At 40.4% G+C, this 14,425-nt stretch overlaps 1 protein-coding gene across 1 annotated transcript in view; it reads right to left on the bottom strand.

Annotated features, from left to right (window-relative positions):
* Nucleotides 1-14,425, bottom strand: part of mtrex (Mtr4 exosome RNA helicase) — a 32,119-nt gene that overhangs the window by 3,259 nt on the left and 14,435 nt on the right. Inside the window, exons 15-23 of the mRNA XM_026942552.3 lie at nt 11,967-12,092; nt 9,484-9,634; nt 8,669-8,841; nt 8,294-8,362; nt 7,069-7,197; nt 6,409-6,519; nt 5,878-6,066; nt 4,695-4,858; nt 4,252-4,357 (exon numbers count right to left, since the gene is read on the bottom strand). Of these exons, the coding sequence (XP_026798353.3) occupies nt 4,252-4,357; nt 4,695-4,858; nt 5,878-6,066; nt 6,409-6,519; nt 7,069-7,197; nt 8,294-8,362; nt 8,669-8,841; nt 9,484-9,634; nt 11,967-12,092 (1,218 nt within the window). The remainder of the gene's footprint in view (nt 1-4,251; nt 4,358-4,694; nt 4,859-5,877; nt 6,067-6,408; nt 6,520-7,068; nt 7,198-8,293; nt 8,363-8,668; nt 8,842-9,483; nt 9,635-11,966; nt 12,093-14,425) is intronic.

Below are 14,425 nucleotides of genomic sequence, written 5' to 3'. Positions count from 1 at the left end.
ATCAACTGACCACGTTTCATGAGTTCCACCCTCGCAGCGAGCCACAGTGGTGCTCATCGACTCATCTTTGAACGTTTGTGTTATGAGATTTGAGACATGTTGCATAGAGGCCACATTCTTAAGACACTCAAACTCACTTGAACCATCCTATCGTGCCAGGGGCAGCTAGAACTGGCCAGAGACTTTATATTAAAGGTGCAGCCAGTGATATTTAAGGCAGAGCACTGTTTGCTGCTTCAATAAAATATCTGCTCAGAGGAGAAACTCCAGGCCCTACAAAAGGAAGGAAAAAAATTTATGTGGCTCACCAACATCCAATCAGGAAAAGGAAGCATCTCCACTCACTCCCTCAGTCATGTAACCCTGTCTGTTCTTTCACTAGCATTCAGATGTTCTAGCTCAGGCATGCGTTGTGGGGTAGAGGGGTATATCGGGGCTCAGATCCTGATTTGGGGAGCCAAAGAAAAAGCCGCAGGAAAGACCACGTTCATTCATGTTGGGAGATGCCTAACTCATTTACTCTTTCATCAGTAACTGCTTTATATTGGTGAGGGTCACTGTGGTTTAAATTATAGATTTGTATATATTTTGACAAATAGAACCAACTAAGTCAGAAAATATGATTGGAAGGAGCAAACAATAATAACTGCTTGCTGAGTGGGTGGGGTTGGTCTGAATTTCTTCAGCAGTGGGCAGTATGGGACGTAACATCTCTAGGAGCTAGTGGGATTTGGCAAGAGTGTCTGCAAGAATGGTTGGGATTGGTCAGAATTCCTTCTTGATGGAGCTGGTTTGGTTAGAAATAGTTCAGAAGTGGGTGGGTTTTGTCAGAATTCCTTCAGAAGCAGGCAGGATTGGTCAGAATTCCTTTAGGAATAAGTGGAATTGGTCAAAATTCCTTCAAGAGTGAGCAGGACTAGTCAAGAATGTCTGAGGGAGAGGGCAGAATTTGAGAGTTTCTTCAGGCGTGAGTGAGACTTGTCAGAATTCCTTCAAGAGTGGTTGTGTTTGGTCAGAACTCCTTCAAGAAGGAGCAGGATTGGTCAGACATCATTAGGGGGCTGGTGGGATTGGTCAGAATTCCTTTATGAGTGAGCAGGAGTGGTCAGAATTGCTTTAGGAGGGAGCAGGAGTAGTCTGAATCCCTTCGAGAATGGGTACAATTGGGCAGAATTTCTTTCAAGACTGAGTGGGATTGGTTAGAATTCCTTCAGGAGTGGGCAGGATCAGTCACAATTCAATTTTTGGAGCAGCCAGGAATGGCATTAAAAACAGTTCCATGAACATCTCTATGGTGAGGGCAGGAAGCGTGAAGAGCTTAAAACAGCGAGCTTCAGCTTACTTCCAGTACGACCACCAACAACTGCAAGCTTGAAGAATCTACCTCTGCTGAGACAGAAGCTGGACTACTGCAAAACTCACTAATGATCATCACATTGTATACAGTCCAGTGATACACTGCTGAACCAATATATCACCAGATGTCCAGCGACTTCTAGCTTTGATGATTTTAACAGTCAGTAGGAAACACTGGTCTGTGACACTGGTGTAACCTTTGACCTCCTACAAATGCCCGAGTGCTCTCAGCCACAATCCATTCAGAGGAGGAGACATAAGCTGTGTATTCTGCAGCATGCGTGAGAGAGAGAGAGAGAGAGAGACACGACAGGTGGAAACACTCCAAAATGACAGCTGACAGAGGAGAGAAACCAGTTGTCAACACACACACATACACACACACTGTCCCATAATACCAACTGAAAAAGCCTCAACACGCACACACCTTCCACACAGCTACCATGCTCGTCGTTTCTTCCTACAGAAAGTTACAACTTTATACACAAAGTTACAACAATCTCAGTGTATCTTAGTCTTAAAATAGTGCTATATATGACTCACATTTATAAAAAAAAACAACAAAACAACAAAAAAAAAATGTCCTTTTCTGTTACTAGGGGTTCACTGAAAAATGGTGTTGGCCTCTCTGTTATTACAAGGAGCAAATTATTATTTATTTATTCATTCATTCATTCATTGAACACTTTTTCCCTGTGGCTAGATGGTTTAATCTTATTAGTAGTGTTATACACATAGTATATCATTTCACTTACATCACAGTCTAAACAATATTTTGAGGCCCAGACTACAGCTATATTCACACTCCTCAATTCTAAATCACTTCAGACACAATCTGGAAATAAAGTGCAGGTAATCGCTAACCTTAAAGGTGTTGTTCATGTTACACAGTGGGCAAAGCGAGCGGCTGTGAATTCACAGAAACAACAAGGGCGATGAGGTGAAATGAGAGCTGTGTCCTCACTGCAGTGTTATCAATTACTATATAAAAAGAGCACAGTGTCATCAGAGTAACATTTACTGACCGAGTGCAAGCGGAAAAACGATCACTAATGCCAAGTTAATCACGTATTCTGATCTCATCGTTTAGACAGAGCTTGCATTGCCACATATCAGAAATCAGACTTCAGGACTACAAATAAAACCGGGCCAAATCAGAATGCAAGATAACCTGGACGGAAGAATCTAACAATTAATCAAAAGAGGAATCATAAAAGAGGAATTTGGGCCACTTTTACATGCAGTGTGAAGATAAAACCATGTAAATTTCGTCTTGCTAAGGACTGACAAAAGTTTGTCATATTTTCCAATATTCTGACAGCAGAATTTACTAGGTTGAAGAAACACAGTGCAGTCTGTTTTTGCGGAGTAACTCAACTACAGTGTTAAAGTCAGCATAAAAGAGAAATTCGAATAAATTTTGTTTTCTGCAATGTGATGCATTTCTGAGTGAAACACTGATAAAGATTGTTCCAGGCTTTCAGAAGCTCATTCCAGACAGAAACAAGTAACTCTAACTGAGCATCAACAGCTTCATCACGAAATCTACTCAGGCCTTCACTGAGCTACAGCTCTATATCAAAATGCACACGAACTTCTCACTTTTATCCTGAATTCACACTAAACATATCACACATCAGTGTTGTGGCTCAGTGTCACGAACAGTCCGTCTAATTCACATCACAAGCGCTCCACATGTGCTACCAGCACGACAGCATGCATCGGTTTTAATCAAGAAAATTATTGTCCAAATATACAACTGGGTAAATGAACCATGGAGGATGGGTACAGATCAAGTCGGTTGAGCCAGCTGTAATTACAACGCAGTTCAGGAAAACACTACACGAGACTGCAACATGGAATAAACAACCTATTTGTATTTTTCCTGGTTATATAAGGGTGTTTTTACACCTATTACTCCATTTGCTGCATCAGAATCAGAGCAAAAGTGATACTTTGTTTTAGTTCATATACTATTTGGTTTGATTTCACACTGCACGTAATAAAATGAACCAAATCGACCCAAAAAAAAAAAAAAAAAAACCTTTACCAAGCAGAGCCAACTCTAAATAAATAATTAGGCAATTGTATAAATAGCTAGTTTAAAACATTTTCTGTAGTGTTTATTTTGTGTTTTTGTTTATCGGTCACTTTCTTACTGCAGTTGAACCATGCTAGGTAGGGTTCACTTGGAAGTGGGCCAAGATAAATTGACTCAAACGCTCTTGGACCAGAGTGTGATCACTGTGTCCTCACCTACCTGAAGAACCGCACTGAGGGGAAGAACATACTAGAGCTCAATTCAAACTGTACAAATGCTGCAGATGTGAAAACACCTTGAATGAAAAGATACAGCAAACAAAGTGTGTGATTTCAAAAAGGTTCTATGGAATGTATGCTTCACTTCCACACACAAGTGAAAAAAATAGCGATGACGTGTTAAACAAGGGCAGCGGTCTCTAGCGCACCACTGACACTGCTGATATGGAATGAAACGCTTGTTAAAATAGGAGTGTAACTGCTGTTTGTGACGTCTCTCACACAGTTAGAAAAAAATGCTTTAGAATACGCACGCACACAGTTTCCACTGGAAGCATTACTGGAATGCATTGGCTCAAATTCGGATTCCTGACTAACATCAACCTGCTCTTCATATAAACAGCATTAAAGTGTTTTACACTGCAGCTCAAAACATCAAGTATTTACATCCTGAGATGTAAATATACATATCTGAGATAGAAACCATATTTTCTAGGCTATGACTTATGTATACTGTATTTCTGCCTTCTAGTGGATGCTGTTTATTCAGGAAAGCCAGGTATGTATTCACATGTTTGGCGTCTTTACATTAAATAGGGACTTTATGGTACATAAACAGAATGTGTGCATAGTTACATTTTCCTGGAAGACAAAGCAGCTCAGTAAAGCTGTCGCCTGTTCAGCAGTCAGATCGTTAAAGAGACCGTTAAACATCATCTCGGTCAGGAGCAGCTCGTCCGCACTGGAAAACACACACACACACACACGCGCACACTGAAACATTATATATTAAACAATATTTCCCAAATCTTCAGCCATTTACAATGATACCTGTGTACATCATGTCTTATTATTTAAATAACACAAAATGAATAAAGAATTTAACACTTTGTCTCAAGAGTGTTTACAGCCTTCTCTTTTGGTCTCCTTTGCTCTCAACCCTAAGCATGCAAACACATCCGCTGAGTCATCTTGTAACCTTCAAGGCTTATATGAGACCATAAATATCTTCCTTATATTAAAAAAGTTACAAGACGGAGGGTTCCTCTTATACAGACTGCCATGATTGGCTGCTTCACCTGCTGATCTCACAGGCGACCCGCCCCTTCATCTCGATGACATCGGAGGAGGTGGCAAACCCGAGGCGTCGCAGCACGCGCTTCCGACACTTCAGCTCGTCCATCTGCAGCACGGTGCGGGCTTTCTTCAACTCCCGCTTTGCTGCCTTGATATCACCCGCAATCTGCAACACACACACACACTTTACTACACTTGCACCACACTATTAATGGCTGTTTATCTGTGGAAATGCATCATACATGTAGACAGATATAAAGATACTATATGAGAGGCAGAGACAAATGATTGATGCAGATTGAGATAGTGGTCAAGACATGATTTTGGTCAGTGCTACAATGCACACAGACAGTGCATGTGAAACAGAGGTTGAGTACGCACGCAAGAGCGATATTTAGAGACAATAAGAGGCGTTTCTGGGTGTGTCTGTGTGTGTTGGTTGTTCAGGTAGTTATACTTCAACCAGCAATTTCCCTAAAGTGCCATTGTTGTGGGTCAGTACCTAACAACTCCAGTGATCACGAACGTTCGAGATATAAAAACACAGACATCGGATCCACACGCACACACATTACTCACTGCAGACACGTTACAGACGCTGGTTTATGATGAGGATTTGTGAATGTGCAGTTAAGTGTGATCTGTCTTCAAATGGCTCAGATCTGTGCTACACCTACTTTGTGTTTTTGGGTCCTATAAATGTGAGTGCAGCCAAAAATGTTTTCCAATTCCATGACACTTGTTGACTACATGACATTTTATAACTTTTCCCCCATAGATAACTCAGTATTTTTATAAGAGCTTTATAAAAAGCAATCTCTTCTGACTTAATCTCCAATGTAAGGTCAGTTTCCTGCCTTTGTTTCCTTACGATGAAGGAAATCTGGGGTAAGAAATGATAGTTATTTCAACACAAACAACAATGCTAGACCACCATGTGCAGCACTGAGCATTTATCCGCAGGAGAACAAGTAACCTTTCACAAAGCACTGAATTATTCTTTTCTGCTTCGAAGATCTGCACCACAAATTGATCATAAACCTAATAATCTACTAGGCTTTTGTAGCAAGAAGTGCTGGTAGCTTAGTATTATACATATTCCACACTAAGCAGGAATATTTTAGATCGAAAATGCTAATAAGCAAAACCTATAACACCTGTATGTGTGTCTCTGTGTGTACTCACCACTGCTTTCTTCTCACAGAGTGTGTAGACAGTCCCGAGGCTGGGGTCAGTGTGGAGTGGGTGTGTGTACATCCTGTGCTCAAAGGCCTCCACCTTCTGGATGACCTTCTTCAGCCCTGAGTCTGTAATGCCCATATCATCGATGGGGTCTAACAGAGGGAGACCATCAGGGAAACGTTTCTGCACCTCCTGAAAAAGAGAGAGAGAGAGAGAGAGAAACAAAGAGAATAAGATACAGATACAAAAACAATGAGAAAAATAGAAACTACATGAGTTACAAGAATGCAGCGAAATAGTGAGTAAACTTCTTCAGCTGAATGTGTTTTCCCTAGCCTAAGCAGAACTCAAATTTTGGAAGCTATGAACTCTTAAGGAGCCCAATTTCTAAGAGTGTACAGACTATCCTTTATATGCATACACTCTTACATCACTATTCCTTCTTTCATCCTATTGAATTCTGGTGAGCCATACATATACATATATAGTGTGTGTGTGTGTGTGTGTGTGTGTGTGTGGGTGTGTGTGTATTACCTGTATGGATTTAAGCATGCTCTGTCGGTTGTCGTAGGGCCGCAGGTCTTTGGGGATGTAGAGCCGCACTGAACTGATGGAGGTGAGGAGATTCAGCATGACGGGCACCACCTGATTAAATAAAATTAAAAAATAAATAAATAAATAAATAAATAAGTGATTCACTCCATAACCTTCTCTCACTCATTTACATCATCATCATCAGAAGAAACCAAGAGGGAGAAATATTTATCACATCAAAAGGTTCTTTACCCAAGAACATAACATCTTGCATAACCAAGATCCTTTGGCACACCCATCCTCTCGGAACTGTTCAACACTTTTAAAGTAAGTTTTTCTTTCTTTTCTTTTTTTTTTTTTTTTAAACCTAACAATCTGTTACAATACACTCTCTCTCTCTACACACACACACACACACACACACACACACACACACACACACACACACACACACACACACACACACACACAAATGCTGCCAATCGTCTTTACGACATTTTATTTATAAAATGGGCAGTGCCTGATTTATTTATATATACACACAATCAGACACTGCCCACTCCCAACTTCAGGGCACACCAACTTAGATCTATATATTAACTCAAAAACACATGTTCTGTGGATCCTTTAGAATAAATAAATGGGTGTATATTTCCTCACCTGCATCTCTCCTTTCTCTCCCTGTGCTGCTGGTTTGGCTGCCTCCGTTGCAGCGTTTTTCACACTTTCCTTACTGCAGTTTAATAAAACTTCCACAACATACAGAGGATCCAGATCACCAGTACTGGCCTAAACACACACATACATACACCATACAGTTTATATTTTGCTTCTGAAAGAAAAACAAAAGTCTGGTTATTACTGGATACAATTAAGGGCAAAGGGTATGTGCCAATATTACATTATATTTTCACTTATTTATCACGGCTTAACCATAACATTGTATTTAATTAGTACATTAGTTTATTTAAAAAAAAAAAAAAAAAAAAAAAAAACCAGCATGGGTATCATGTTTTACATTCTTTTGTCTGAAAAGAATTATGGGATTGCCTTTCTCTACAAGGACAGTGCTCGTTTAAATTGAGACCTTCCACTAAATATGTAAGATGTTTTCCACCAAAATGTGTAAAAATTATAAAACAGTTGAAAAAGTACCTGCTTTTGATCTTTCTGTGGGTCAAAACTTGACTCAGTGACTCAATATAAAAATCAAAAGACTGTCAAACAAAACTTCATAAGCTCTCATATAGCTCTCATAGAATGGGACAGCTTTACCTCTGCCCACAAAAATGCTGCCTACTTTAGCAGCCTCCTTCCAAATGTAACACAATATGCACTGAATGCATCTTTATCTTAATAACTGGTACACTATATAGCCAAATGTTTGTGGACACCATCACACCCATGTGGTTCTTCCCCAGACTGTTGCCAGAAAGTTGAAAGCACACTATTGTATTGTATTACAATTTCCCTTCACTGGAACTAAGAAGCCCAAACTTGTTCCAGCATGGCAATGTCCCTGTACACAATGCGAGCTCCATGAAGACATGGTGTGTGAAGGTTGGAGTGGAAGAACTCGAGTGTCCTGCACAGAGCCCTGACCTCAACCCCACTGAACACCTTTGAGATGAACTGGAACACCGACTGCACCCCAGACCTCCTCACCAACATCAGTGCCTGATCTCACTAATGCTCATATGGCTGAATGAACATAAATCCCTACAGCTACATTCCAACATCTTGTTCAGTGCCTTCATAGAAGAGTGGAAGTAATTATAATAGTAAACAGGGTACAAACTCTGGAATGGGATGTTCAAAAAGCATATATGAGTATGACAGTCAGGTGTCCATACAGTGTAACTGCTGGGAACTAAATGGAACCTACCTTGACGTTTGACTTCTTGGAGAAGTTAACAATGATGCCCCAGCCAAAATCCAAATTGTCCTTTTTCACCTGTAAAAGCAAGACGTGGAAACAGTCAGTGACATGAAGGAGGTCAGAAGTCACCCTGACTACTATCAGGCTACAGGAAAGGCAAGTAACTAATCTGGATTAGTATAAGAAATTAATTAATTACACAGGAAAAGAACTTAAACTACTGAGAAAGAATTAGCACTAATATTATACCAAGAATACAGAATTAAAACTTTTTAAACAGAGTGCTAATTTTAACCTATAATTTTAACCTATAAAAGCTAGCCAGCAAACAGAAAAATCACAGAAACAAAGCAAACTGATGTCACAGGGGTCAGAGGTCACCTTGACTAGGCGGCCAGGCTGTAGGAAAGGCAGGCAGTATTTGGGTTTATGTACGTATTCTTCGATCTCTTTGGCCAGCTTGGCTAACTGCTGGCGGATTTTATAGTAAGTGACCACGCTGTCCTCATTGGGGATCTCGATGCTGTTGTACATCTCCTCCAGCTTCTGCATCTCTGAGAACAACAGAGAGAAATAGTAACGCAGTGATGCTATCTACAAAGACAGCCTGAGACTAAAAATATTTGAGAACCTCTGCTCTAAACTACATGGGGTTTTTTCCTCATTCATTTATTTATCTTTATGCTGGTCAGGGCTGAGGTGGAACCCAAGCTAGGTACAAGCTAGGTACACAGTGGATGGAACGCCGGTTCATCACAGGGCACCACACACATTCACACCTTGGGGCAATTTAGAGCCACTAATACACCTTTGGAAGGAGGAAACCGAATAACCCGGAGGAAACTACATGGACACGGGGAGACCAGGCAAAACTCCGCACAGACAGTAACTCGAGCTCAGGATCAAATCAGAGACCGTGCAGGGACAGCAAGGGAGAACCACTAGGTTGGTAATAGTAAGAAGAAAAAAAAAAAAAGCCTAAGCCTGTCATAGACGAGTGTTACTCAGTCATAAAACTTAAGAAGCCATCAGGTATCAATATGCAAATGTAGGGCATGCAACACCAGTTTACATGGAGAAGAGGCGTGGCTAGTAGGGTTGGGCGCATTTCCAATTTGGATGTTCATGAGCACAAAAGTATAGGCTATTAAAGTATTTATGGCTCTCAAGGAAATAAATGTGTGTGTGTGTCTTACTCTCGATTACACCAGGGACAGCTCTGTAGTGCTGGAACTGGTAGAAGGACTTCTCCAGCATGTACTCGGGGTTAATCTCCTCCACACGCAGCAAGTTCAGGACCATGTTATATGTGAGGTGGAAGGCACTGTTCAGAGGGTCAGCAGAACCCTGTTAACAAAGAGGGAGAGAGAAAGAGAGAAATCAAGTTGATTTAATAACTGGCTATGATTATACATTTTAGCTGTATAGTTGCTGCTGTTGTCTGACTATAAATGTAATAATAAATGAAATTGTTACAGGCAGTAATTTACACCCATGAACTGCAGGTTACTTCCTCAAGAGGCAAGTAAAGGCATGAGAGCAGAGGGAAGTATTTGCACAGCATCCTCATACTGTTGTACAGCATCAACTCATAATTTAAAGTCATGGTTAACCCATGTTCTCTGTTTAACAGAGACATTATCCTCCTTTAAAAAAAAATAAGACTACATAAAAAATTAGAGTAATATATCAGAAGTGTCTCAAGCTTTGAGTCACTACACAGAAAAGCAGTTAGCCATTTCCCTGAAGTAAAACCATTAAACTCTCAGTAACACACTTTCGCAATTACACAATCTCCCCAGCGTAGAGAATATTCGTAGCAAGCATGTGTCAGCCAGATATTCAGCCAAGTTGCTTGTGTCAGCTGTTTTGCAGGATTTATAACAACTTTTGTATGTTGGTTCCACTGTGTCTGTTCGTTCGTTTTTATAAGCAAAGTAAATAAAAAATATGCCCAAAAAGCATGTATTTTCCACAAGTTGATGGCAAGAAACCATATTTTATTTAGTTGTGACTTGCCGCTTGTGCCACTGCTCGTATCGCCCATCCCAGTAGCAAATATAAATTGATTTGTCAATGCACGAAACACAATGCTGCATTAGTGCTGCCATATTTAAGGCATTTCCGCAGTTGGTTTAATTTATTATTCCATCATTAAAACCACTAGTTTGTTCCACATTTTCAATAAACAGGCAAAAGCTATGAAATATATTAAACTGAACAGTTGAGCAAAGTTAAATGAAACAGTTTGGGATTTTTTACCCCCATGGCAGACATTTCCCACAATTAATCAAACTCCCTAGCCATTTTCTGTCATCTTATAAGGTGTTGATGCTCAGCTTCTGAGAAAAACCTCATCAAATGAATGTAAACTTATTAAATTAGAAAATTTCTGCAGCATAAATAGACAGAATAATACATATAATTTACAGTAAACCAAACTGACTCTTGTCTCAGGATTTGCTCCGCCCAACTGTACCAGCCTGACACTTGCCAGTGTATTTACACTGCCCACCTACAAACCATGTTTACCTTTCCTCCAGTATTTCCTCTCCCACCAGCCAGACCAAACTGACTGCATCTGAATCTTTCAACTTCGCCAAATTTACCCTTGCCCAAAATTCTTACCCAAGGACTACATCTCAAAAATGAATTTCTGAGTTTTAAATAATGGATTATTGACCAACAAGTTCTGCCCAACAAAATAATCTATTAGTTGTTGATAAATGATGAAGTAAAAACAGCTCTTAGTGGTGGAATCGGATTTTTTGGAACCAAACGTACATAACTGATTGGTTCTGAAAGTAGCTTTACTGGCAAGACTCCATTCAAACCAATTCATTAATACAAAGCAGTCCTTTGCGCTCACTCACATCATAACTGTGCATGAAAAGATGAAATGCATTGACTGTGAGAGCCAGCGTCCAGAAAGATAGAAAGGAAAGAAACATCCAGATGACGGCACCCATCGATCAAACTGAATGCTGAGCTCCAATGGGGGAAAAAGTGGACATATGCGTCTGCTGATTCATTTTAGCTTCACAAACTTGCACAGATACTCTGCATGAAAGAAAATAAAGTATGCTCAGTCCTGAGCAACACTGCCTGGCTCCATCTGGGACCAACTGGAGCAAAAAGAAACTGGGACGTGTCCCCGTGTCAGCTAAAAGAGCAAGTCTTGACCCAAATCATGTGTATGGATGATGTACTAGCGAGTCAATCAGGCTCTATAACAGGAGAGGAGAGGATAGAATGTGGACCATCACTCCCATTACCTAATCACAGAAAAACTCTCAAACACTTTCACAACTTTATGGTGGTGATATGTGGAGTTGTTTCACTCCTCTGTCCTGTCTGGACCATTCAGTTATTCAGTACATCCATCCATCTATCAGCTTCAATCCATATACTGTACCTTCCATAAGTATTCACCCCCTTGAACAATCTGGAACTTACATGGATTTAAAAGATAAGTGACATGATGTGAAGTTTAAAAAAAAAAAAAAGTCACAAAATTATTTAGGGGAAGGGGAAAAAAAAAAGTGTAAAAATTTTCACACAAAATAGGACTATCTTTCTAAGTAAAAGGAACTCAGTCTCATGCTTTGCTTCCTCACACACTAATTGCTAACAGATCAGTGATTGTGCAGTCACATCTGAGACCTTCAGCTTTATTTACCTTTAAGAGCTGCTTCCCCACAGCTGGACTCATCTTCTCATCCACCATAAAGATGACGATTCCTCTCTCGTCCATCCCTCTCCTCCCGGCTCGGCCTGACATCTGGATGTACTCTCCTGAGCTGATCTGATAACACAGAAACACGCACGCACGGACACACAGGAACAGCCATTGGACATGTTTTCGACAGAAATACTCAGAACAAAGAAATGAGAACGGTTACATGATGATGTAAGCGACTTGTTCTGAAGCAATCTGATAAGTAAGAGTACACACATTTACTAGTCAGTTACTCCAAAAATCCATTTACAGCATCAGGGTTTCTTTTGCATGAATTTAAAAATGATGAAGTGAATTAAAACTCCATATTGTTCACACCATCTGATCGGCAGAGTAAATCTGAAATGAACTACAAGATTTCCCACTAATTTCACATTTTAACTTCATCATGAAACATATTTTTACTGGCCACTTTATTAGGAACACCTGTACATTCATGCAATTATCCAAACAGCCAATCACGTGGCGGTGGTGCAATGCATAAAATCATGCAGTTACAGGTGAAGAGCTTCAGTTAACATTCACATTAAACATCAGAATGGGGAAAGAATGTGATCTTGCCTTGTTGATGAGAGATATTCAGAGGAAAATAGTCAAACCGGTTCAAGCTGACAGGAAGACTACAGTAACTCAGATACAACCATGATGAGCGGAAAAGCATCTCAGAAAGCACAACATATCATACCCTGAGGTAGATGGGCTACAACAGCAGAAGACCACATCAGGTTCCACTCCTGTCAGCCAAAAACAGGAATCTGGAACTACAGTGGTCACAGGCTCACTGAAACCGGATAGCAGGTGATTGGAAAAATGTTGCCTGGTCTGACAAATCAATTTTCAATTTCTGCTGTGACATGCAGACAATAGGGTCAGAATTTGGCATCAACAGCGTGAATTCATTCCCAACTTGTCTTGTGTCAAAAGTTTAGGCTGCTGGTGGTGTAATGATGTGGGGAATGATTTCTTGGCACACATTGGGCCCCTTAATACCAACCGAGCATCAGCCTATATGAGTATTGTTGCTGACCAATTGCATCTTGCACCACATTACAGCTGCAATTTACTCATCTTATAACGGCTACTTCCAGCATGATAATGCGTCATGTCACAAAGAACAAGTCCAGGATTGACCAGTATGTCAAAAGGATGTTTCAATCATCATCTGGAATCCATGCCATGAAGAATCCATGCCATTTTGGGTGGGCCGGTGAGTGTATGCTGCATTATAACTGTATGACTGTACTGTAAAGGTCTGTGCTCTAGGCCTTGCTCGGATTCTGCTTTAATGGTCTGTGATTGGACTGAAATCTGCTTCATTTGCCAAACAAGTAAAAGTAAAATACGACACCATCCGAATAAAATGTATGGAAAATTGCACATGAACATTTTGCATTCCACCTAACCAAGCACAACATCATATTAGTGTTTGACAGCTAATGAATTGTAAACAATTCTCACTGGAGCAACTTCACTCTCCATCAAGCACATCTGCTCTTGTTCCAGGACCCCAGCACAGATGAGTGAAAGTGAAGTGAGGTCAGAAACAGTTGTCCAAATGTAAATTTGGTCCAATGTGTTCCCTGAACAGACTCTCAGCCGTCCAGTTGGAAGAGATCTCACGGGCTTAGTCATAACCATGTGGCTTTGATTAAGCTCTTTCCTCATAGATATCAACACAGGAAACAAACTCAGCACCATTGGCTGGAGCATGTACATTTCACAACTACTCATCTTGCAGATGCAAAAGTTCAGTAGCTCATTTAAAGAAAATCCAAGATAGCATCTTTCTACAGTAGCAGCCTCTTAAACGAGTGCTGGGTTTTTGCACATTTTTGCTTATCAATTTTCAGGTAGATTTGGTGTGCAAAACATCATCCATTAAAGTTGCGTTTCCATCTGTGGTAATTGTGCAATACATTTGATATTTAGACTTATTTTTATGGGTCAGTCAATCCATACATCTACATGCTTAATCTATCTATCCACAGGATCCATCCATTTATCCATGCATTAATCCATCTAAAACGCCAATCATCCATCCATTTATCTACAGGATCCATCCTTTGATAGAACCCATCTACAGGGTCTACCCAGACATCCATTAAACCATTTGTAGGATGAAACCCACCATCCATCCATTAGAGCCTCCCATCCACTAATACATGTATAGTATCCAACCATCATCTACGGGATGCTTCCATTGCTCCATCTACAGGGTCCACCCATTCATCCACCCATCCACAGGGTTCACCACGGTTGTAAGAAATCATTGTGTTATTATATCGTTTCTGGCAGATCAAAACAATCTGGCTATTTTCCTCTGACCTTTCTTATTAACAAGGCATTTACACCCACAGAACTGTCACTCAGTGTTTTTTTGTTGATTGCATTATTCTGTG

This window comes from Pangasianodon hypophthalmus, chromosome 17 (assembly GCF_027358585.1).
Source record: "Pangasianodon hypophthalmus isolate fPanHyp1 chromosome 17, fPanHyp1.pri, whole genome shotgun sequence".
NCBI classification, from domain to species: domain Eukaryota; kingdom Metazoa; phylum Chordata; class Actinopteri; order Siluriformes; family Pangasiidae; genus Pangasianodon; species Pangasianodon hypophthalmus.
The sequence above is the reverse complement of the archived record's forward strand: the minus strand, read 5'-3'. Positions and strand labels throughout refer to the sequence as shown.